Source organism: Myxocyprinus asiaticus, chromosome 38, assembly GCF_019703515.2.
Source record: "Myxocyprinus asiaticus isolate MX2 ecotype Aquarium Trade chromosome 38, UBuf_Myxa_2, whole genome shotgun sequence".
NCBI classification, from domain to species: Eukaryota; Metazoa; Chordata; class Actinopteri; order Cypriniformes; family Catostomidae; genus Myxocyprinus; species Myxocyprinus asiaticus.
In genome coordinates, this window is record NC_059381.1 from 16,903,188 (window position 1) to 16,928,616 (window position 25,429).

At 36.8% G+C, this 25,429-nt stretch overlaps 2 protein-coding genes across 5 annotated transcripts; both read left to right on the forward strand.

Annotated features, from left to right (window-relative positions):
- The first annotated feature begins 539 nt into the window (after nt 1–539).
- On the forward strand, nt 540–10,332 carry LOC127428500 (uncharacterized). Of its 4 annotated transcripts, XM_051676921.1 has the most exons (12): nt 540–831; nt 923–1,032; nt 1,129–1,241; nt 3,502–3,797; nt 4,819–5,370; nt 6,638–6,800; nt 6,938–7,091; nt 8,445–8,585; nt 8,692–8,812; nt 9,157–9,191; nt 9,294–9,375; nt 9,483–9,615. In XM_051676921.1, the coding sequence occupies exons 1-11, from the start codon at nt 728–730 to the stop codon at nt 9,356–9,358; spliced, it is 1,854 nt and encodes a 617-aa protein (XP_051532881.1). In that variant the 5' UTR covers nt 540–727; the 3' UTR covers nt 9,359–9,375; nt 9,483–9,615. The 4 variants fall into 4 exon arrangements, with proteins under 4 accessions (XP_051532881.1, XP_051532879.1, XP_051532880.1 ...); XM_051676919.1 differs by lacking the exon at nt 9,157–9,191 and having other exon boundaries at nt 9,483–10,332; XM_051676920.1 differs by lacking the exon at nt 9,157–9,191 and having other exon boundaries at nt 9,297–9,375; nt 9,483–10,332.
- A 6,094-nt stretch (nt 10,333–16,426) lies between these two features.
- Nucleotides 16,427–25,161, forward strand: qpctlb (glutaminyl-peptide cyclotransferase-like b). The gene is made up of 8 exons (XM_051676932.1): nt 16,427–16,560; nt 16,868–17,117; nt 18,514–18,660; nt 18,822–19,115; nt 20,316–20,477; nt 20,576–20,675; nt 21,914–22,030; nt 24,248–25,161. The coding sequence occupies exons 2-8, from the start codon at nt 16,905–16,907 to the stop codon at nt 24,391–24,393; spliced, it is 1,179 nt and encodes a 392-aa protein (XP_051532892.1). The 5' UTR covers nt 16,427–16,560; nt 16,868–16,904; the 3' UTR covers nt 24,394–25,161.
- Nucleotides 25,162–25,429: the final 268 nt, after the last annotated feature.

Consider the following 25,429-nt stretch of genomic DNA (forward strand, 5'->3'; position numbering starts at 1 on the left):
CTTCTGCAGAACTCAAACAAAGAGTTTTAGAAGAATATCTCAGCTCTGTAGATCCATACAATGCAAGTGAATGGAAACCAAAGTTTTTAAGCTCCAGAAGCACATAAAGGCAGCATAAAAGTAATCCATATGACTCCAGTGGTTAAATCCATATCTTCAGAAGTGATATACTATAAGAGTGGGTGAGAAACATAAATATTTAAGTCCTTTTTTACTTTCAGTCTCCAACAAGCACATCCTTTATAATGCAGTTTAGAGTGCACTTCATCAATGCATTCCTTTATTTAAAAGTAACAGATACAGTATATGCTTACAATAAGGTTTAATATATTCTGGGTAGCCACAAACTGAATGACAATCTTATATTTTCATGTTATTTAACTTACTTCCATGCACACAACAGCATGATGTTGCCTGGAGCAAACAAGCACAGCACTAACAACAACCAACACATCAGACAACACAATCCTGTCCTCTGTTTCATTCAGCTGCTATAGAGCCCACACAGCTCATCTCCTGCTTTCTCTCGGCTAGCTCAGTTGAATTGGAACACTCTGTACCATCGTTTGGTCCTCCTAATCCACAACCAGAGATTTCTGATGACTTAAACATGTCAAGAAAGATTCTTACATGAACATTTTTAAGTTTAAACATCTTGCATACTATCTTTTTAGTTTCATGTGTTTTGCTTTAATTTATAGATAAATGAAAGTTAGTGAGGAAAAACATGGAATCCGAGAAGATGGCTGCGTTATTCTGGGATCTGGATTACTCAGTGTCTACAACTCCTCCACAGACACCACCTCTACATTTGACCAGTTCTGAATTCAGGTATACCAGCTTATGAGGTAATATCTAAACATTTTTCAGTAATGTCTTCTTGTTTGACCTGGTAAAATGACCTCTCTTCTCTTCTTTTCAGTTCTGTTGATCATAGCTCTCACATGCAAAATGGCCACAACAGCTTGGATTGGACTTCAAGTGAGCATGTGGAGTTCACAAGATTAAATCCTTCCAGAACAAATAACACAGGTCTGGTAGCAAGTTCTGCATCTTCTATTAGACATAACAAGAAATGTGTATGTTATTTTGCATAGTGTAATTTGCCTCTGAAATCTTTCATTTCAGAAGGAGAGTGGCATATGTTAACAGCCACTCGCTCATTGCTTGGCAGGGAGAGAAGAGGCCAGAGGGAGAGCCTGCAGGACCAAAGGACGGTGTCCTACAACAGCTTGCCAAGAGTGAGTTTGAATTCTTCGTACTGTATGACCCTTTGCTAAGCCACACCTTAAAAATGTTATTGACAAATCCTGCCTTAGCAACAGTTTTCTAAATGTAAGTCTGTGGAAGTCCTGTTTGTTTAGATCATTTCAGTAAAATTTCATTTAAAACTATCCTAAAATATGCTAAATTGGTGTTGCAAAAGCATTTATAATAGTGACACAAGGTAGGCTATTCAGAGGAAATATGCAGTAGTATTTTTTTCACCTTTTCCATATAATCAAATAAATCTTGAGAAGTGCATGCTCTGGATTAAGCTACACTCTTAATAATAAAGGTTCTTAAATGGTTCTTTGTCGGGGAGTATGTTTCCATGAAGAACCTTTAACATCAATTGAACCTTTGGCAAGTGTTCTTTTTAGTACCTGAAAAAGTTCTTTGTAGCACTTTGAAAAAAATGGTTCTTTAAAGAACCTGTCTCCAAAAGATTTTTTGTAGAACCAAAAAAAGTTCTTCTGTGGCATTGCTGCGAAATGCATTCCGTACCTTTCATGAGGGTATGGAATACAATCCCATGAAGCATTGCGAATTATGCCATTGAATAAAAACGATGGGTATATATTAAACCATTGATTTAAGGTTGTTGATTATAAGTATAGAAACAATCTATTTTACATTTATTGCAAAATATTCCAATATGTACAAACAGGTTAATAGTTTAAGGTTGAAGAGACACTGGATTACGTCATTCACAGTGCGTCATTGAAATGGGCAGTTGTTCTGAGGCAATTTTTGCGGGCTTGGTTGTCCGTGGTTCTCTGATTAGTGTCGTTTTCTCTGCTGGACCATGATTAATGTAGTTGTTTACCATGAGTTCCGCTATCAAACACGATTTTTATATAATGAAGTTGATATAACGCAGTCAGATGGCTTCAACAGAAGCATATACCATCGATGAACAACCTCTGAGCTCAAGGTAAATCTGTCTTTAAAGGTTTATACACCAATCAGCCACATCATTAAAACTACCTGCCTAAAATTGTGTAGGTCCCTCTCATGCCGCCAAAACAGCGCCAGCCTACTATTTTATTCTTCTCACCACAATTGTACAGAGTTGTTATCTGAGTTACCGTAGACTTTGTCAGTTCGAACCAGTCTGGCCATTCTCTGTTGACCTCTCTCATCAACAAGGCATTTCCGTCCACAAAACTGCCGCTCACTGGATATTTTTGTTTTTGGCACCATTCTGAGTCAATTCTAGAGACTGTTGTGCGTGACAATCCCAGGAGATCAGCAGTTACAGAAATACTCAAACCAGCCCATCTGGCACCAAAAATCATGCCACAGTCCAAATCATTGATATCACATTTTTTTTTCACATTCTGATGGTCGATGTGAACATTAACTGAAATTCCTGACCCATATCTGCATGATTTTATGCACTGCACTGCTGCCACATGATTGGCTTATTAGATAATCGCATGGAAGATTGTTGGTTCCAGAAAGGCTGGTTTGAGTATTTCTATAACTGCTGATCTCCTGGGATTTTCAGGCACAACAGTCTCTAGAATTGACTCAGAATGGTACCAATAGCAAAAAATATCCAGTGAGCGGCAGTTTTGTGGACGGAAATGCCTTGTTGATGAGAGAGGTCAACAGAGAATGGCCAGACTGGTTCGAACTGACAAAGTCTACGGTAACTCAGATAACCGCTCTGTACAATTGTGGTGAGAAAAACAGCATCTCAGAATGCTATTCTGAGATGCAGGTTGGTGCTCTTTTGGCAGCACGATGGGGACCTATGCAATATTAGGCAGGTGGTTTTGATGTTGTTTCTGATAGGTGTAAGTTATCACTGAAAATCAATTAGTCTATGGAAATTTTTTTATGGATTTTTACTTCCAGAAACAAAACTGTTGCACTCTATTACATCAGTAAAGACACCAAGGTAAAGATGCTTTGAATTGTCACACTTCATTCCTGCCCACTTAACAATATCAATATTACATATTATATAATAAAATCAGAATAATATCAATTTGATTATCAACACTTAGAGCATGTTTTATTGAAAATTGCATTGTTTACAGAAATATCCAATTTGTTCCTATTGGGACATTCTGTAATGCTAGTCTGAGCAAGAAATTGTAACAAAAGGGGGTGGAGTCTTGCAAAGGGTCAATTCAAGACAATTGCATTTGAATGATAAGTAACAATCAAACCAAAGATTTTAGGTGTACCATAAATTTATCATAAAAATGTCGTCTTTTTTCTTCATAGGCACATTTTCTCCAGCCAAATAGAGAATCAAGTGCATTTTCACCCTACACTAATGACTTCTGGTTGAATGGTAGAGATGCCAAGAACATTGCTGAGTCTCCCAGGAATGGTACTGAAATGCATCCACTGACACGGGCAGGCTTCTACAGTCCACAGATCTCAAGATCCAAACATTTTGAAACTGGCCAGTTTACAAAAAAAGTTTCAAAAGGATCGTCTCCTACAAACAACATTAAGGAGTTCTATGCTCACACATTACCTCTTCCGTGCTCCAAGACAGCTGTTCTCAAACTCAGGTGAGATCTATAAGAATGATACCAAAAGTTGTACTGTATGTATAATGAATTTTTTTTTTTTTTACCATTTCTATTTATATAAATAAAAAAATATATTTATTGTATTTGTGTGAGAAATAGACTGAAATTTAATTTGTTCACTGAAAATATTCCCCTCCAGTGAGCTGTTAACTCCAGAATTCCTGTGACTGAATCATCAAGTCAGTGAGTTGAACTCGACAGTCAGATCAGAGCTAGGAGAGCTAGGTTGGATGTCAAGATTTTCAGTGAATAACGACTTAAATTTCAGTCTGCTCCTTGCATAAAGCTATCACATGACTTCAAAAGACTTGGAAATTTAGCGCAAAAGTCATATAAGCTACTTTTATGATGCTTTTACATTCTTTTTGAAGCTTGCAAGCTAGAGTCCCCATTCATAGTAATTGCATATAAAAGTACATCCAGTACATTCTTCAAAATTGCATCTTTTGTGTTCCATGGAATAAAGAAAGTCATATGGGTTTGGAACAACATGAAGGTGAGTAACTGACAGAATGTTCATTTTCAGTGGACTAACCCCGTTTCCCTCCACATGTCTCCTCATATACACCATTCATACAAAGACCCCTCCTTCCCCCTTTTGCCCTATGTGTAAAATAGAAAAGGGGTCCCACGGGGAGGGGTGGGACAGTCAGTATAATGTGGGACATTCCCACCACTGAGTTGTTACCCTAAATTCAACAAACACTTTCTATTCAGTGTCTGTCACTGAAGTTCTGAGTCTGATTTGCTGTATTGCCAGTAAAATCAGAGCGAAATATCGAAAAGGACAAGATATTTCTGCTTGTATCGATCTATTTAAAAATGGCTCAGATATTTTGAAATGGAAGAAAATGACATGGGTCTTTATTGTAGACATGGGTCTGTCTGTGTGTCTGCGATGTGTGTCCTTTTGCAGTGTATGTACTGCTTATCTATTTGTGTTTTTGTATGTATCTGTGATTTGTGTGTGTCTATGGTCTTTGTGTTTTATTTCTAACAGCCCCTTGTGCTGCAAGCCGCAAGAGGTTAAAACTTCTGTGGTGGAAAAGCCTCTTTTGATGAGGGCTGTGATTTCTCGAACTACACCAAACTCAAGTCAACTCAGCAAGAAAGATCTCAGCTTGCTCCAGCCAAGAGGGGATCACGACAACAAGAACCAGGACCAGAATTGGTCCAATTTGCAGGAACCCAATATAAAACTTGTGCGGAGTGCTGGTCAACCGTCATTCAGCCTACAACATTCTGCACAAAGCCAGAATTTGTTCAGTGAGGATATTTCTACCAAGGATCAACTTACTATTAACACGCATCTGTTCCCTGAACTCCAGTCTAGACCAAACCAGTCTGCAACACTCAGTCCAAGTTCGCTAAAGGCACGTCAAGAGAGATTTAGCCTGAATGATGACATTAAATCCTCTCAGGGTGAACCTGACCAGCTCTGTGAACATCATGCCTGTCCGTCTCAACCTTATTGCAGCAAAAAACAAAAGAAGATACAACAATCAGAACATCGAGATCCTGATGATGTCAGAAACAAAAAACATGTAAAAAGGTAAGCAGTTATATCAGGATGAGATAATACATACCATATAGAATAGCATTTTCAAAACAGTAACAGAATGGCAAAAATGTATTTTAGAATTGTGGAGAGCAACATTTTTTATAAATCTGCTAAACTTTACATGGTAAAGTGTTAACTGGTTACAATAAGGTTGTATACATTAATATTACTTAACACAATGAACTTCTATAACAATGAAAACAGCATTCTTTTACAGCATTCATTAAACATTTACAAATACATATTCAACACTAAAAGTTGTATGTTAACATTAATAATGCATTATGAACTAACATGAACTAGCAATTGGCAATAGTATATTAATAAATACACATTACATAACATTAAATAGGACTAATTAATGCAGTACAAATATGTTCTTTGTTCATGATACCTAATTTATTAAAGGAATATTCCGGGTTAAACTCAAGTTAAGCTCAACTGACAGCATTAAAATAATCACTCTTTTTAAATTATAGCCACAAGACATACACAGTATGTCTGTTAACATGATTTTAGTGAGATAAAATCACTTACTAACCTTTTCTATGTAAAGTTAAAGCCAATTTTACAACTTCGCCATGACGATGTAATGTCAACAAATCCTAAAATGACTGTAACGATGATTTAAACAAATGTACAGCTCAAATAATACATGAGTTTTAACAGAAGAATCAATATAAGTGCTTTTATAAAATTATAAGCTTCATATTTCTTTAAACACTCCAAAAATTGGCCTCATTCACTTCCATTGTAAGTGCCTCACTGTAACCTTTTTTTTTTTTTTTTATAAATCAACTTATTCCACAAATGCTGTCGATTGAGCTTAACTTGCATTGAACCCGGAATATTTCTAAAACTAATGTTAACATATAAACCCTTAATTTTTACTTTTATTTTAAAGTGCATCTCTCCACAATTTTAAATATACTTTTAAGTATCCTGCTATTGCTCTGAAAATGCTAAAAAAAATAAAAATAAATAAATAAAAACACCAAAAACAAAGTAATCTGGAATAGATTTTTTTAGTTATTTGTTTTGCTGTGGTTTTAAATATCTAAGTTTTGTCATCATTTACTCATCCTCGTGTTGTTCCAAAACTGTCTGACTTTCGTCCGTGGAACACATTATAACTTTTGAAGAACATTAAGACACTGCTATTTCCCATACAATGAAAGTGTAACAACATGAGGGTGAGTCAATAATGACAGAATTTAAAATTTTGGGGTGAACAATCCTTTACACACATATTTTTCAGTGAGATGGATGTGACCGCAAAGAATGTGTTTGGTCAGCCTCGAGTAATTGCATCACTGCGAGCTGCATGTTCCCCACGGCCTGTTCGGAAGAGCACAGTGGTAGAGGAACTGAAAAAACTCATTGTGATGGATGACACAGAGGACAATACTCAGGGTGACCCAGTACGTTATGTATTCAGCTCATATTCAGCAATATGGCCCTAACCAACAATAATGTGGAAAAAAAAGGTAGTATTCTGAGTATTTGTACGTGAGCAGCGTTGCTATGTTGCAATGTTGTGTTTGCTGTCTTTTTGCAGTCATGTCTCCAACAAACAGAGGTGGGGCTTTGCAGCAGTTCACGAACATCAGGTTCATGCACCAGTTCTTTGTTATCCAGTCCTGCTCATCAGTCATATCCAGAGTCCCCAACACTCACACCAATCCATCTCTCTCTGCAAACACGTCCCACAGGCAAGCATTATTCATTCTACTATAGGGGGGTAAAGGCATAACTTTATAGGATAAACAGTCTTCTTGAATATTACTCACTATAATCATATGATTTTTTTTTAGGGATGCACCGATATGAAAATTTTTGTCCGATACCCATTTTAACAAAAAAACTGTAGGCTGATACCTTTATTTTGTAGTTTTACTTTGGAATTATGCTTTAAAAATGTACAAAGAGGGGCAAAAACTTTTATTTATTTAAACCATAAATAATTTCCATTGAACACTGGACCTGTTGAACACATGACAGGCTAAAAATTTTAAGAAAGCCACAATGAAAGGTAAAAAGAAGATAAAAAGATACAAAAAATAACTTAATATGATAACATGATGATTGATATGAAAAAAAAGTTATTTTGTACTTCTAAAACATTTTTGCACTTTTGTTTTTGCAGTTTAAAATATAGCCTTTTAAGGTTTAGTAATCGCACAAAGCCAAATTGCAATTTCAATCTTAATTCAATCAATTGTGCAGCATTAATGGATATCATACGATATCTCAGAAGTCAAAGTCTGCTGGTTTCAAAACGTTTTAGATGGTTTCCCTCATCATGTAGCCTATTAGAAAGTGCCGCTTTCACAACTGTCACATCCATTTATGGTGTTTTTTCTGCATTAATGTGAGAACGAGACAGAATAAATGTTCTTAGGAGTGCCAACCTTTCTACATATTGTGGCTATTATTATTTCTGGATTGTGCATTTGAATTCACAGAGTTCAACCATCACAGAAGTTTAACCATCAGTTTTTCATGCTAATAACTGATATGCCGATGGTTTTAATTTGGTCAATAATTGGCCGATAAATAATGGCAGCCGATACATCAATGCATCCCTACATTTTTCTGTTGTTGTTCACATAAAGTGGCCCCCAAAAACGAATTTGACACTTATGTCACACTTAAAATATCTGATTGTCATTTCATTAGATGAAAAATATTGGAGCAAGTGGCATCTCCATACAAATGATAATGTTCTTTAGTCAGAACTAGCTGATTTTCAGTGGATAAATGAAATCAGTTCCCTGGTGCACACAGGTGTCTTAGCAGAGTAACCACAGGTGTTGTTCATCACATTGGACACTATGGATATGTTGCACTAACGTTTGACAACCAGAACTGTCCAAATAATTTTGTCTTAATTTAAACAATTGATATTTGATTTTTTGATATAGAACTTCTGAAAGAAATTCTGACTTTACTTTTAAGTGTGGCTTAATCTTCAACTGATACTAGCTCGAGTTAAAGTATTTTTTTTATTTATATATATTTATGCAACTAAATGCATGGGAATTCACAGGTTGTCTTTTCCCTAGAATGCTGGGCAATGCCTGAGCAGACTGAATCTGACCTATGGGACAGAAACCATCAGACTGATTCTGAACTTATGCCTCTTCCAAGCACGGCCTGTGATCTTGATTGGAATAGTCTTGTTCAGGCAGCCCAAGCCTATGAGAGTGAGTAACGTAGTACAAGTATGTTTAAATATGTAGAGTCAAGATTGTCCACATATATTGGATGTGTATTAAAATGTATGACTTCAAGAATACAATATATTTACAGCACAAAGAATGGCAACTCTGCTGTCGGAAATGAATCCTATACCAAGCAGGTCAGACACGCCATTCCATGAGACTTACAAGATCCACAATTCCAGTGCCTATTGCAGTGGAGAAGGTACAGAGTAAGTTGGGAAGTTTTTTCAGTGGATCATTATAGTCATTTCATGCAGTTATATTTTTAATTTGTATTTTCAGTGAACATGACCGTAACTCAGGGAATTCATGTTTTAGATGCGAGGGGCTGTATTACAGAAACATTGTTTCAAAACACACTCAAAAATGTATTTACTCGCATCATGATGTTCCAGACATGTATGACTTGTATGTATGACAAAAGGAAACGTTTGGCATAGTATTAGCCTCAGTCACCATTCACTTACATTATATGGAAAAAAAGATGCAATGAAAGTGAATAGTGATTAAGGCTAACATTCTGCCAAACGTTTCCTTTTGTGTTCCATAATAGAGAGAAATTCGTACAGGGTTTGGAACAACATGAGGGTGAGTAAATGACAGAATTTTCAATTTTGGGTGAACTATCCCTGTAATACACCTTTAAAAAGCCCTACATGAATTTTAATTTACTTGCATGGTTATTTTTAGCAGTGACATGTTCATCGACTTCCCTGACCAGCTCTCTCACCTGGAAGGCATGCTTAGGCAACTGAGTAGCGATCTACTGAAGGTGAGACTCATTTAGCAGTTAATAAATGAGAAAGGTGTATACCACGTCCTCTGACAGAGAACAGGCATCCTCATTTTTACCATGTGTTCCTCTGTCCTCTGGCTCAGGAGAAGAGAGACAAGGTGGCTCTGCTGGCAGAGGTGTTGAAGCTTCGCATTTGCAACCAGCATCTGAAAGACGAGTCCCATTGTGCAATTGCACAACTACACAAAATCAGCAAGATTTTAAACACAACACCTGGAGGTGTCGAGTAATCTAGGCCTGGAAGTTTACAAATCCATATATGCAGTGTTTGGTGTAATCCAATTACTAAGTAATTAGTTACTGTAATCTAATTACTTTTTTAATTTCTTGTAATCATTTTACAGTTACTGACTTTCAATTAATTTAATTACTTTTAATTTAAGTACATTATAGGGTTATTCTTATCTCTAATATATTATTTATGTAGAATACATGAACTATGGCCCTATAACATGTGAAATGTTAGGTGCATTGACATTAATGTAACAATGAACAAGAAATATAGACATTTTGAATTTTGTTGAGCTGAAGTGTTATAAAAAGTAACTTGAAAGTGAAGTAATTAGTAACGTGATTACTTTTCAACAAAGTAATTAGTAATCTGATTACCATTTTAAATAATTAGTAATTTGTAGTGGATTACTATTTTTTAACTAACTTACCCAAGACCGCATATACGCAAAGGTATGTCATGTATTGATGTGATGTCACAGAAAATCCAAACAAATTGAACTTTTAATCAAAGTTAAATAATAGCACAGCAAACCAGAACAAGGTTCATAAGGCACTTCTAAGGCTTCTTATTGAATAACTACATTTAGACTGTAAAAAAGGCTATAAAACGTTTAAATATGAAACATTATAATAAATATATATATAAATAAATAAATATAGATACTTAACGATTCCCATGTGTTATAAATAAGTAATAAAGTTGACAATCTACAGCTGCAATGGAAGAAGGTATTCTTTGGAAATCTGTCAATTAAAAAAAAAAAAAAACACAAAAATGCAAGTAGAACAGTAAAAATGTACTTACCATAAAATTGTTTAGTAATTTTAAAATGCTATATAAAATGCCTGAGATGCGATTGTTTGTAATCACAACAGTGAACTATACAATGCAGTTATTACAAACATTGATAGACTGTTTGGTTTGCTGTTTTTAGACATTTGTGATCACAATGTATTGCCCACAGAATTGGAGAAAACATGAATTAAGCATATTATATCAGGGATTAAATAAGGTGTAAGACTGCCGTTTGACAGCAGCATACAGGTCTCTATGGGCCAGTAACATATAGAGGGGACTGGGGACGCAGTCTTTTGCATTAATTTCTCCCTCGTGTACTTCAGCGCGCACATTACGGTTCTGTTGGCGACTGAAGAGCCAGGCTTTCAGGCTGAAAGAGAAAATAGGGAGAGGTTTGTATATTGCACTGCAACAGAGAGCTTGCATAAGGTTTGGAGAATTCACAGAGCCTACTTGTAGACACGTCTCTCCCGCTTGGGCATGATGCGCCATAGATGGGCTAACTCTTTGGTGACCGTAGTGGAGGATATGCCAGGATGGGATCTGTTCCATAATAATATATAATTCATATCAGCAGTCTTCCATTGTAAGATCATATACTGCAAGTTCATTTTCAGGTCAAGTGTGTAAATTCCGAACCAAACAGAATTGCAAAAACGACTGTTTTCAAACTAGTTTCAAACACTCCATCCATCTTCCAGGTAGTCCCACCCTTAATTTGCACTATTAGTTGAGCCAATGTTGATTTGTCGGGCCTAGTTGGGCAGCTCAAACAAACAGATTGTAATTACATTTGGTAGTGCAAAAAATTACACACTTCACCTTTAATACTGAATATTTAGAAAGGTCCTATTAATATTATGGAAATTTAGCACACCTGATATACAATTTCCTGTTAATTCGGCAGAACATAATGAAACCATTCACACATTTCTTCTTGAGTCTTGGCTGTGTTTTAACATGCCCTCTTCCAGCAGTGTGCCTGTGAGGTCTTGCTTTTTTCAGGGGAATGAGTTGTTCTGGGGTTGAGGTCTCCCCTTCAGAACCTTTGTTCCCTTCTTCACTCTCAGATGACAGATAGCCACCATTACCAGCACTCATCGTGGTCTTCTAGTTTTAAATACAGAAAAGATACCATGAATACAGAGCTCACTGTAAAGCAATAAAATAAGATATATATTGAATCTGCTTAAGTCTTTTAAATAAGATATAGGTAGGCAACAAAACATAAAGCACACGTGGCCTACTGATTCATTTGCAAGGCTGCACAGCAAACTGGGACTTTTTAAGATGGTAGATTCTGGGGTGATCCACACGTCCTTGAATAATGCTGTAATGATAAAAAGATTGTACAGTCAGCATTACAGTGACCCTGTCTTGTTTGTAATTTCACACCGGCAGAAATGTGCACATTTGGCTCTAAGCAGACTGTGCCTAAACATTTCTGTTATGTTGTTTAAATAGAAATGTTTAAACAACTTCATTATGCAGTGGCCCCAAAAATGTATCTGGACACTTTTAGACACTTTAGTCACACTTAAACATGTATTCATTTCATTGCATAGATAGTAAAATATCATACCAAGAGCTATCATATACCAAGTATGAAATAATTTCCCCTTAGGTTCACACAGGTGTCCTAGCAGAGTAACCACAGGTGTAGTTCATTACATTATCCATGGACATGTTGACAACCAGAAAGTGTCCAAGTACTTCTTGTCTTAAAGGGATAGTTAACCCAAAAATGAAAATTCTCTCATCATTTACTCACCCTCATGCTGATGTGTATGACTTTCTTCTGCTGAACACAAACAAAGATTTTTAGAAAAACATTTCAGCTCTGTAGGTCCATACAATGCAAGTGAATGGGTAACACAATTTTGAAGCCCCAAAAGAAAACAAATGCAGCATAAAAGTAATCCATGACTCCAGTGGTTAAATCCATATCCTCAGAAGCGATATGATAGGTGTGGGTGAGAAACAGAACAATATTTAAGTCCCTTTTACTATTAATCTCCACTTTTACTTTCTTCTTCTTTTGTTTTTGATGATTCGCATTCTTTGTGCATATCACCACCTACTGGGCAAGGAGGAGAAATTATAGTAAAAAAGGACTTAAATGTTGATCTGTTTCTCACCCAAACCTATCATAGCACTTCTGAAGATATGGATTTAACCACTGGAGTTTTATGGATTACTTTTTCCTGCTTTTGTGCTTTTTGGATCTTCAAAATTTTGGTCACCATTCACTTGCATTGTGAAGACCTACAGAGCAGAAATATTCTTCTAAAAATCTTTGTTTGTGTTCTGCAGAAGAAAAAAGTCATACACAAAGTTTTCTAATTTGAAACCTAACAAATTGCTTTTTATGAAACGTTTTGCTTGAACAGTGTGTTTGTGCTAACGCTCTTTAAAATAAATGCCTCTTGGTTTGATATTTTGTTATATAGTGCAAGGTAAGTGTGTGGTGTCCAAATCCTTTTGGGGCTATTGTATAATGACTAATGCAATCTCGTCCATTAATTAAGTACATGCTACTTAAAAGGGATAATTCACCCAAAAATGAATATTCTCTCATTATTTACTCACCCTCATGCCATCCCAGATGTGTATGACTTTCTTTCTTCAGTATAACACAAACATAGATTTTTAGAAGAATACCTCAGCTCTGTAGATCACTATTTCAGTCCTTTTCACTATAACCGTTTACTTCCGATCGCTCTTTGATGCGCGTCCATGAGGGGACTCGGTTCACGCCACCTCTCGTGTGACATAAGTGCGTTGGCATGTTCATACGAGAACTGACGTGATACAACCGGAAGCGCAGCTTCATTTGTTTACAAGAGAAAGCTGTTCACAAGCTTCATTGGTTTTGCTTTCATTTGAACATGCCATCCCCTTGTAAACATTTATAGTGAAAAGGACTTAAACATTGATCTGTTTCTCACCCAATAAATTGTATTGCTTTAGAAGACATTAATTTAACCAATGGAGTCGTATTGATTCTTTTATAATGACTGTCTGTGCTTTTTGGAGCTTTAAAGTGCTGATCACCATCCACTTGTATTGAATGGACCTACAAAGCTGAGATATTCTTCTAAAAATCGTCATTTGTGTTCTGCTGAAGAAAAAAAGTCATACATATCTGGGATGGCATGAGGGTGAGTAAATGATGTGAGAATTTTCATTTTTGGGTGACCTATCCCATTAACATTAGAAAACATTGAATATCTAAAATTGTGTAGGTCTGTATGTATCAGCTTTACTTTGTAGGGCCTCTTGCCCTTCGGGAAGGAGAGAATGGCTCAGGCCTTGCGAAGGTGATGTTAGCAGATTAGGGCTGAGGTTCAGGTCTGCTTCACTCAGGGGTGGGTGCAGAGTCAGTTTTGGTGTTGTCTGCAACATGGACCTGATAAGCAACCGCTTTTTCCATGCAGTAGGAAAGTCTGTAAACATGGAGTCCTCTAGAAGAATCCCTGATCTGATGACAAAGTAGTGAAAGTTAAAAAAGATTTGTTACAGTAATAAAACAGGTGATTTTAGTTGGTATACTGATATGATAAATTCTTTGCTATTATTAATTGCTGACAGCCCAAATCAAGAGTCCGAGAAAATAATAATTTCACACGTTCAAGAGTGCTGTTGTACTGAATATCACCTTGGCTGTGATTCAGCCGCAGATAATGACAGCCGTGTTGATATTCGGTACAACTATCTACTCATGAACAATGTCAAAAAGGTAAAATATACAAACCCAGAAGGAAGTGTATCCAAAAGCTTTCTCCCTGGGCCTCCATCTTCAATTCCTCTTTGATCGTTACAGGTAATCCAGGGAGATTCATCGTCTGCAGTGCTCCCTGATAAAAACAAGCAAACAAAAAAAAAAAACACCAGTTTTCATTTAACTTCCAGTGTGTGGTTTTAATTTCAATCTAATGCCATTTTGACATCAAAGAGAAAAAAATATTATTTCACCTGCGTTGAAAGAGGAAGTTGTGGAATTATAATGTTGATAGCCTTGTGGCGAATCAGTGTCAGCAACGAGCCATGACGCATTGTCTTCTCTAGTTTGAACTTCTGAAGAATTGCTGTGTCCATCCCACACAAGTCTCTCTGAGTATTTGCTGTGAGGGTCCTCCTTTTTCTCATTCAACTGTGCTGTTATATATGTACATAGTGTAAGTCAAAATAAACACCATTTTGAACAATAAAACAGTATATTGTTCCTTTACAAAGGGAATGCATAATACATATGCATTACCTGTGGTCTTGTTTATGCAGCTGTAGGTGTAAGTGGGCTTGGCTTTTAGGAATAGTGGTGGTGTGCCAGGCTCTGTGAATGGAGTGTCACGCACAGATTTTCACACAGGCCATAGATTTCATTCTGTACCACATGCCTCCTTCCACATTTCAAAACAAAAGTGTGAAAACCTAGCATTGAGAAAGAAATATTAAAGAAACCTTTCACAATGATTTTGGGGAGACAGCGTAGGGGAAGGTGGCTCTGGTGAAAGTCATAGCAAGACAGCATGATTATGAGGGTCCCCTGTGGACATAAATAGGAGTCATGAGTCAGATAATGGTGAGTAAAAAAGCTTTTGTACAATCACGCCACTTATGTATAAATGTAACCTTAGTAAGGCATCTTCCATTGCTACCTCACTTCAAAAATGGGCTATATTTCTGTCAAACTATCATTTTAGTTGGTGCTTCAGTCATACTCCGACCAGTTTCCAGACATAGCTTTTTTATTATCCATAAATAACACATTGTTTAATTAATATTTTGTACTAAATGTATTAAAGCTGTCCATGCAATGTAAAATATTATTTATCAGAATATATATATATATTTAACAATTAGAGGGATTATGCTCTGCATTTTATACAGAGCCCAATGGGACTAAAGATGGATTTAGAATCAATGACGTTGTCTTCTTCATTCTGCTTGGCGCCATTGCTTTGGCGGGTAATTTCAAAGGGTCTGGTTCACGAGATACATTGTTTTAATTTTAATACATATATTTCTTAAAAGCATAAGTTTTAAATTTAAAAAATAATAGCTGATTAATTGTTTCAGTGACATCTTATCACAGCTTAGTATGTCTGAAAGTGTTTGTTTCGCGCTCTATTAAGTAGATTATTTTAACATATTTTATTTTGGAATAGAACATAAATAATGTTCCGTTATCTTGATAATTAGCTAGGTAGAGAGGTAACAAAAATAGGTTTGCATACTTCTTTGACCATTAATAGGTCTCTGTAAAAGGTTTATTTAATGTTTAGTTGTAAATGGACGCGTATTTTGTTCTGTAGATGTAGTTACCTTCCCTTAAAATATTCTCCTTATGACGTCTGTTATTCCACAATATAATGTGGCGCTGATAGTGCAGTTACGTCCACCAACACAGAGCTTGTCACTTGTCATTGGACGGGAAAGTAGATTTTAGATCGCGTAAGAGCCAATCGGCTTCGGCGCTTAAGCGGATTGGCTAACGAGGAGCCTGAACATTTCCCCAGTGGACAGGAGGTTACTAGGTTGTTGCTTGGACTTATGTTTTTATGAAAGTGAACATGCGCATTATAGTATGCGCAAAAAAAATTATAAAATAGAAATAACCCCACAAAAAAATCATTTTCCATTTTATGTATATTTATATATAACTACAATATTTTCTAAATATTTTCTTACTTACGTAATTAATTTAAAGAGTTTTTCTTTCTTTTTTTCTTTTTTTTTAGTAATTTATTACTGAACATTTATAGCCTGTCATTTTCAAGACGTCAATCTCAAATACAGTACTGAAATACCCGCAATATTTCTCATCCTACATTGTACTGCCAAAAGTAACTGGAGTGTGTGAGGACAGTCATCCAACTCTCTCGTGGGAAGAGCAGCTGCTGCGCAGGATCTGCGCTTTCATGTCCTGCCTCAGTAGCCAAACATCGACAGCATAACTGAGAATGCAATCATTTACAACCAGCATCGTCAAGATGAAAACCAAGGGCGAATCAGACTGGTGTTCCCCAGACTCAATCCTCTCGTTATTTAGCACAATGTTTTGTTTATTTCAAGCGGTCACAGCATATTTGATAGTGTAGATGTGTGCCAGTCCTTCTGCACGACTGGTAAGTGCAACTATTGCCATGCACAATCTGCCTGTTTGTGTCAGTAAGAACAAACAGCTAATGAAGTGCATGACTTTGTCATTTATTTTAGTTTGCATGAGGCAGATTGAATACATTTAATTATTAAATTGTTGCCCGGTGTGTTTGAGGGGAAAGAAGCAGCATGCATCAGATTGCGTCAGATTATAAAACAATTAATAAACAATTAGGAATTATTGTTTACACAGTAGTTTGTCTGGATCTGATTATGTTTTGTGGTACGATTCGATATTTTTAATTGCTTGTTTCTTTTCCTCCTTCCCTGCAGGTTTAATCATCATTTTAACATCGCTCATCGAAACAAAATGAACAGCATAAGGTATAAAGCAGCGATTTTGAGATTAAGCTGCTCTGTCTGGCGCTGTGACCAGCCGTGGACGATGTGTCGCGTGCGATTACTGCTGCTGTGCTTGTGCGTGCTGGTGGCCATGACATTAACTCTGGCGATATCACTATCTAACCACCAAACAACAGATTATGACTTGCTTCCCAGACCTCCCAATCTGTTCAAAGATAAAGTAAGAGAACTGCAGACATTTTTAATGTACAGACATCATTGTGTAAAATGTGAAAGACCTGCTAAAACCAGCCTAAGATGGTTGGCTGCTTTTAGGTGGTCACCCGGCTTGGCCACGCTGGTCAGTTGGCTGATATTAGAGGGGTTTTGAAGAGTTTAAGGGATGGGAGACCAGCTATGAAACCAGTCTGACCAGCTAATAAAAAAAGTGTTAAAACCCCTCTATAACTTAAGCCTGACCAACTAAGACCAGGTTGGTCGACCATCTGAAACCAGCCAACCAGCTTAAGATGGGTTTAGCTGGTCTTTTTCAGCATGGTTTAAATTAACTGGTTTGTTTCATGTCAAAAATATAATTTAACATCACAAAATCAACCAGAATACATTAGATTACAACAACAAAACTAAATTTAACTAATAAAGGAATATTCTGGGTTCAAAAAAGTTAAGCTCACTCGACAGCATTTGTGGCATAATATTGATTACCACAAAATTTTTATTTCGACTCATCCCTAATTTTCTTTAAAAAAAAAAATTAAAAAAATAAATAAATAAATAAAAAACCATAAATCTGGGTTCCAGTGAGGCACTTGCAATGGAAGTGAATGGGGCCAATCCGTAAACATAAAAATTCTCACTGTTTTAAAAGTATAGCCACAAAATGTAAACAATATGGGGTTTTACATGATTTTAGTGTGATAAAAGTGCTTGCTAATCTTTTCTGTGTAAAGTTATATCCAATTTGATAACTTTGTTGCCATGATGACAGTGCAGTAAATAGTAAAACGACCGTAAAAACAGCGATTTAAACACTTTCATCTTAAATAAAACACAAGTTTTAACAGAAGGATGATGTAAGTGCTTTAAACACATTTCTGTGTTTAAACCCTCTCAAAATTGGCTCTCTTCACTTCCATTGTAAGTGTCTCACTGTAACCTCTATTTTTGCTTTTTTTTAAAGAAAAGGTTGGACAAGTCGAAATGAATTGTTGTGACAATCAATATTATGCCATAAATGCTGTTGATTGAGATTAACTTGTATTGAACCTGGAATATTCCTTTAAGGTTTATGTCAGGTAGAAATAGCTCCTTGGTAACAATTGCAGGTTACCACTTTTTACAGTGTATATTATGCTCCTTTCACTAATCCTTGCTGAAAAAACCTCTTAGATCAGCCCAAGGTGGTTTGCTGGTGTCCCAGCCTGGCCAAGCTGAAAAGTGTCCAAACCCCTCTAAAACCAGCGAACAGACCAGGCTGACTACGTAGGTTTAGAGACCAGCAAACCATCTTATAGATTTTTGTCCCCCCTGTAATATATTATTTCTCTACATCATAAAATAAAACATTCTTCTTCATTTGTACATCCTATCTCCTTTTGTGTATTTTCCTTTCTTAGCTGAATCACCAGCCAGGTAAGCCTACTGTTGCCCAGGTGAAGCGGCTCGTCTCACAAGTGAACTGGGCAAGACTATGGTATTCCCATCTGCAACCCATTCTCACTGAACGACAGCCAGGGAGTCGTGGGAGCCGGACTGTTCGAAAAGTGAGACACTTCAATTAGTCAACCATGGTTTTAGTCAAATTAAATCACAGACCTTGTCAGTAACTCTTCTTAGTACTTTTGTCAATTTTGCTCTTTCAAATATCTTTGTATTTTCTCATGTATTGCAATTGAAACATGTGTTCCTGTTTCTTTGAGTTTAGCACATCTTCTCTCTACTGGACTCTCTATCTGCGGACTGGTCTGTAGAAGTGGACTCCTTTATCTCTGAAACCCCTCGTGGCCCTGTTAGCTTCTCTAATGTTCTGGCCGTGTTAGACCCCACTGCTCCTCGCAGATTGCTTTTGGCTTGTCATTATGACTCAAAATCTATACCTGCAGATCCCAGTGAGCCACAGAAGGTGTTTGTGGGTGCCATTGATTCCGCCGTCCCCTGTGCTATGATGCTGGAGCTGGTCACTGCTTTGGATCCACACTTAAAAAAGCTCAAGCAACTGGTGAGCTTATAAAAACAGATATGTTGGATTGAGGGCACAGGTCATTCATTTCAAAACTAAATCTGAGATACACTGTATACAGTATCTAGCATCAGCAGCTCATAAATCCATCCTATTCTGACATAAACAGAGCAATGTGCGTCCTCAGAAGGTCACTTTAGTTGTTGCCCGAGCTGTGAATAGTCAGTTCTGTTGTTTATCTTTTATCAGAGCCAAGAGATACAGAACACTGCATGATCACAAGGGATTTTGATAAGAAGAGAGGACGCTCACAAAAACAGCAGCTGTTGCTATACATTGTTTTTCATCTTTGGGGACTTGCAGTTGAGTTTTTTTGCACAGTATAATAAAACATTTGAAGAATCTGGCCGAAGATTTAATGAGTTCCTCGAAAGGCCAGGTGGTCAAAAAGCTTTTAAAGGGATAGTTTACCCAAAAGTGAAAATTCAGACCCACTTTATATTAGGTGTCTTGTATTTAAGCCACTATGTATTTAAGCATTTGATACAATGTACTTATTATATAAACATGTGTTGTTGCATTGTACTTATATTTAAAGTACCTGCATTTAATTACATTTGTAGTTTAACCTTACCCCTAATCCTAAACCTAACCCTACCCCAACCCTTACCCTAAACCGTAACCCTAAGCTAAACCCTAAACCCTTACCCTAAACCTAACCGTACCTCAACCTCAATAGGAGCAAATGTGATTCTTGTGAGAATTTTGCAGAACAACATGTAGTTACACAACAAGTACATTGTAAAGTTTGTATTTTAATGTTAGTGCTTAGTAGGACTGAAAATTATTTTATTTACAGAATTGTCAGTCCAACATCATGCAAAATGTTTGTCTCAGTCACCATTTACTTTCATTGCTTCTTTTTTCCATACAATCAAAGTGAATAGTGACTGAGGCTAACATACTGCATAACATCTTTTGTGTTTGGCGGAAACAAGAAAGTAATACAGGTCTGGAAAAACATGTAGGTACGTAAATAATGACATAATTACCCTTTATTTTTGGTGAACTATGCCTTTAAATTAAATCTAAATCCTTAGTAAACAGAATCCCTGAGCAATGACCTTTAGCTTTAACCAAGACTGTTATCCTGGATTGATCAATCCAGAATTGATTTTCAGTCCTCAAACATCTGATTGGGCATATAGATTTACAGAGCAAGTCTTTTTCTGTGTAAAGATGTCTCAGGTGACCCTGCAGTTGGTCTTCTTTGATGGAGGAGAGGCTTTTGAGCAGTGGAGTCCATCAGACTCACTATATGGTTCACGCCACCTTGCAGACCACATGTCCCGCATTCCTCACCCTCCAGGATCTGAACATACTACGCTGCTAAATGCTGTGGTGAGACAGGATGCTGTGTGTGTGTGTGTGTAAGTTTTAGACTCTATTAGTGTATCTATGAGTCTGTACTTAATTTTTTTTATAACTTAATTTTGCAGGATCTTCTTGTTCTTTTGGACCTCATTGGTGCCCCAGATCCCATGATAGTGAATCACTTTGATAACACAGCACGTTGGTTTGACCGCCTTATCGCTGCAGGTAAGACTGATTTGACTTTCCTTTAAAACTATGGTAATCATAGTCTTTAAGGGGTTTAAATGAGCATATACAAACCACTTACTACGGAAGGAAATACCGTCCATTGAGTGTAAGAATGTCCATGTGTGAATCAGTTTGGAGTAAGTTACTCAAAAACTTAATCCACTTCAAATTACTTACTAATTCCTAAAATTATAAACAGACCACTGAATATACTGATTACTTAAAGGGGTCATGACATAAAGAATCTAATTTTCCTTGATCTTTTGACATATAAGAGGTTATTTCAGAACTCAAAACTTCCTCCTCAATGCAAAAAGAGCATTTGTTGAAACCAAGCTGCCAAAGCGACTCTTTCTCTTATTCCTCCACATTGTGATGTCACACTGTGATAGACATTTGCATCTGACCGCCTCAAAACACATCAAATCCTAATTTACCTTATCACTTCCGTAGCCCACCCAGTAGCATTGAGCAGTGAGATGGCAAGGAGAGAGAGCAGGTCAGTCAAGAGCAGAGAGCCAGTCATAACATCGGGCTTTTACTGTCAAGTCTTAAAGGAGAAGCAGCACCAAAACCGAGTGTTTCTGACAGAGGGACAGAATGAGGGTGGAAAATGATCATGTTTTACAAATATGTGACTGTCTGAAATATATGAAATGTACTAATATTATAAGTGAACCTCAAAGAACATATTAAAATAATAAAAAAAAGACATGTCATGACCTCTTTACTTTTTACATTTAAGTTTAGAAAACTCTATTACTTTCTAAAACACTTTTCACATAAAAGTTTTTGTTTTTCTGCTTAACAAATTCAAAATAATGTCCATATGTTTTTTCCTTGTTTAATGTTCCAAGCAAATCATAAATTCAGTACCACATGTTTCTCCCATACAATGACTCGTTAGGGGGCGCACGTCTTTCAGCTGTCACAGAAACACAAACAGATGTATATTTTACCATAATTCATGTTTTAAATATAATCTTATTCTAATGTATTTAAAAGTAATTAAGTTAATTGAAAGTCAATAACTGCAATTTCGATTACAATAATTTTAAATGTAATGCGTTGCACTACTTTTTGTACTAAAAGTAATTTGATTACTGTAATAAATTACATTGTAATGAGATTACACCCAACACTGATGTGTAGAAGCAAAAAGAAAATGTACAACATAGTATCTAACTGTCCCTCTATTTGACCTTGACCTTTAACCCTATTCTTTGTCTTCTAAGAGAAGAGACTTCATCATCTGGGCCTCCTCACTTCCCATCCCAATGAGCAGAGTTATTTCAGGAAGGATGTGAACATGGGGCCGGTTGAAGATGATCATCTTCCTTTCCTTGATAGAGGTTCCTTTCCATACAGTCTGACATCCCAATGACTATACAGGTGCATCTCAATAAATTAGAATGTCGTGGAAAAGTTCATTTATTTCAGTAATTCAACTCAAATTGTGAAACTCGTGTATTAAATAAATTCAATGCACACAGACTGAAGTAGTTTAAGTCTTTGGTTCTTTTAATTGTGATGATTTTGGCTCACATTTAACAAAAACCCACCAATTCACTATCTCAAAAAATTAGAATATTTTGACATGTCAATCAGCTAATCAACTCAAAACACCTGCAAAGGTTTCCTGAGCCTTCAAAATGGTCTCTCAGTTTGGTTCACTAGGCTACACAATCATGGGGAAGACTGCTGATCTGACAGTTGTCCAGAAGACAATCATTGACACCCTTCACAAGGAGGGTAAGCCACAAACATTCATTGCCAAAGAAGCTGGCTGTTCACAGAGTGCTGTATCCAAGCATGTTAACAGAAAGTTGAGTGGAAGGAAAAAGTGTTGAAGAAAAAGATGCACAACCAACCAAGAGAACCGCAGCCTTATGATTGTCCAGCAAAATCGATTCAAGAATTTGGGTGAACTTCACAAGCAATGGACTGAGGCTGGGGTCAAGGCATCAAGAGCCACCACACACAGACATGTCAAGGAATTGGGCTACAGTTGTCGTATTCCTCTTGTTAAGCCACTCCTGAACCACAGACAACGTCAGAGGCGTCTTACCTGGGCTAAGGAGAAGAATAACTGGACTGTTGCCCAGTGTTCCAAAGTCCTCTTTTCAGATGAGAGCAAGTTTTGTATTTCATTTGGAAACCAAGGTCCTAGAGTCTGGAGGAAGGGTGGAGAAGCTCATAGCCCAAGTTGCTTGAAGTCCAGTGTTAAGTTTCCACAGTCTGTGATGATTTGGGGTGCAATGTCATCTGCTGGTGTTGGTCCATTGTGTTTTTTGAAAACCAAAGTCACTGCACCCGTTTACCAAGAAATTTTAGAGCACTTCATGCTTCCTTCTGCTGACCAGCTTTTTAAAGATGCTGATTTCATTTTCCAGCAGGATTTGGCACCTGCCCACACTGCCAAAAGCGCCAAAAGTTGGTTAAATGACCATGGTGTTGGTGTGCTTGACTGGCCAGCAAACTCACCAGACCTGAACCCCATAGAGAATCTATGGGGTATTGTCAAGAGGAAAATGAGAAACAAGAGACCAAAAAAGGCAGATGAGCTGAAGGCCACTGTCAAAGAAACCTGGGCTTCCATACCACCTCAGCAGTGCCACAAACTGATCACCTCTATGCCATGCCGAATTGAGGCAGTAATTAAAGCAAAAGGAGCCCCTACCAAGTATTGAGTACATATACAATAAATGAACATACTTTCCAGAAGGCCAACAATTCACTAAAAATGTTTTTTTAATTGGTCTTATGATGTATTCTAATTTTTTGAGATAGTGAATTGGTGGGTTTTTGTTAAATGTGAGCCAAAATCATCACAATTAAAAGAACCAAAGACTTAAACTACTTCAGTCTGTGTGCATTGAATTTATTTAATACACGAGTTTCACAATTTGAGTTGAATTACAGAAATAAATGAACTTTTCCACGACATTCTAATTTATTGAGATGCACCTGTACATTTTATATTGTACTGTTGTTTTTGTTCTTATTGCGTCATTTGCAAAGCTTCATGAGATGTGTAGTTCATTCCCTCATATACTGTACGATGTTAAATAGATAGTTCATGAAAATTGTGTCATAATTCTGTATGACATTCTTTCTTCCATGGTGGAACACAAAAGGAGATATTAGGTTGAAGGAACTGACAGCCTCAGTCACCATTCACTTTCATTGTTTGGAAGAAAGAAAGTCATACAGGTTTGGAACAACATGAGGGTGAGTTTATAATGACTCTCAAAAATGCTTGTTTTTATATTTGTGTGAACTATTCCTTTAAACACACATTCTTGTACCATTTTCTTTTTCTTCAATTTTCAAATAGTCTTTTCTTCAAATCAAAGTTTGTAATGCTTTGATTAATTTTGGAGGTGGTTGGTTTGGTTCATGGCTCAGAATTCTGTATTGAAGAATGTTTTTAAATGCCTGTGTAGAAAATGTATAGGAAAAATACTTCCGGAGCGAAGGGCGCTGAAAAAGTGTGTCAATGTTGAGTTATATTGCAGTGCTATTGTAACAGAAACCTATTTTTAGTCTCTTTCTCTCTCTAACCGCAGGAGTTCCAGTGCTGCATATGATCGCTACGCCTTTCCCTTTCTTCCTGCACACGATGGAGGACACAGCGGACAAGATTCATAGCCATACGGTGGAAAATCTCACAAAAGTCCTTGTGGTCTTTCTGGCAGAATATCTGCGGCTCTAGGCGTGCTATAAAGTTACAGCCAACCACATCCGTCATGGATTAGACTATACCTCAGCTTCATTGCTTTAGGATATCTGACATCAGTGGCTATTCTCAGAGATGCTTACTGTACTGTATAATCTCAGGCTGCTAACCTATATCCTGACATACGCTTGGATTTTCTGTCATGTTGTCATGTATTGTGACTAGGGTTGGGTATTGATACAGATTTCCGAACTCGATTCCAATTCACAAGCTTTCGATTCGATTTCGATTCATATGGGTATATTTCAGTTATAATGTCCCTTTTGCTTATATATGAAAGAAATTCTCCCTCAGCTAATGCTGTTAATTATACAGGAGACCATCTAACTAGGTACATTATGAAAATACGATTTTTCCGAATTATTGTACTTATTATTTGTCATCATTTTGGTCACATTTTGGCTCTTTAAAAATTAACAAATCCCTGTATTCAATCAGTTAATAAGATATTATATTTCAATTACATATTTTATTTTTTGTTACATGTTTATTGTTTAATTGCATAAATTTTACTATTTAAAAGTACAGTATTTACATTGATTTGTTGAACACGTGTTAAAAACTGGCACTGTCTTTTTTAAAAAAAAAAAACGGCATTTCTTTAAAGAGCATCTGTAGATGAGTGCGTGTTTAAGAGAGAGAACTTGAATGGCTTTATCTCATCTGTGCCATGCATGCTTGGAATTGAATGTTTATATATTTATTTATTTTTTGACTGACTGTAGAGAACGTCTCGGTTATGTACGTAACCTCGGTTCCCTGAGACGATGGGAACGAGACATTGCGTGCTAACACATATGGGGAGTGTCCTTCTACATGACCTAGTTGAAGCCTCTCTACAAAAACGCCAATATTCTAATATTGGCTATGGTGTTTGAGCCTCGCCTTTTTAGGTGCGAAGCTGTCCGCTATAAAAGCAGGTGCACAAACACCATTCCTCAGAATTTTCTGACTGAGGGATGAGCGCATCGCTCGCACCTCAGAAGAACTCTGAGTCTTGTAGTGCAGCCAG

Coding starts and splice junctions, on each gene's coding strand:
- LOC127428500 (XM_051676919.1), top strand. CDS start 728: ATGGAATCCGAGAAGATGGCTGCGTTATTCTGGGATCTGGATTACTCA. Junction 3,798..4,818: donor ACAGCTGTTCTCAAACTCAG/GTGAGATCTATA, acceptor TATTTCTAACAG/CCCCTTGTGCTGCAAGCCGC. Junction 6,801..6,937: donor ACAATACTCAGGGTGACCCA/GTACGTTATGTA, acceptor GTCTTTTTGCAG/TCATGTCTCCAACAAACAGA.
- qpctlb (XM_051676932.1), top strand. CDS start 16,905: ATGAACAGCATAAGGTATAAAGCAGCGATTTTGAGATTAAGCTGCTCT. Junction 17,118..18,513: donor CCAATCTGTTCAAAGATAAA/GTAAGAGAACTG, acceptor TTCCTTTCTTAG/CTGAATCACCAGCCAGGTAA. Junction 22,031..24,247: donor TCTTCCTTTCCTTGATAGAG/GTTCCTTTCCAT, acceptor CTCTAACCGCAG/GAGTTCCAGTGCTGCATATG.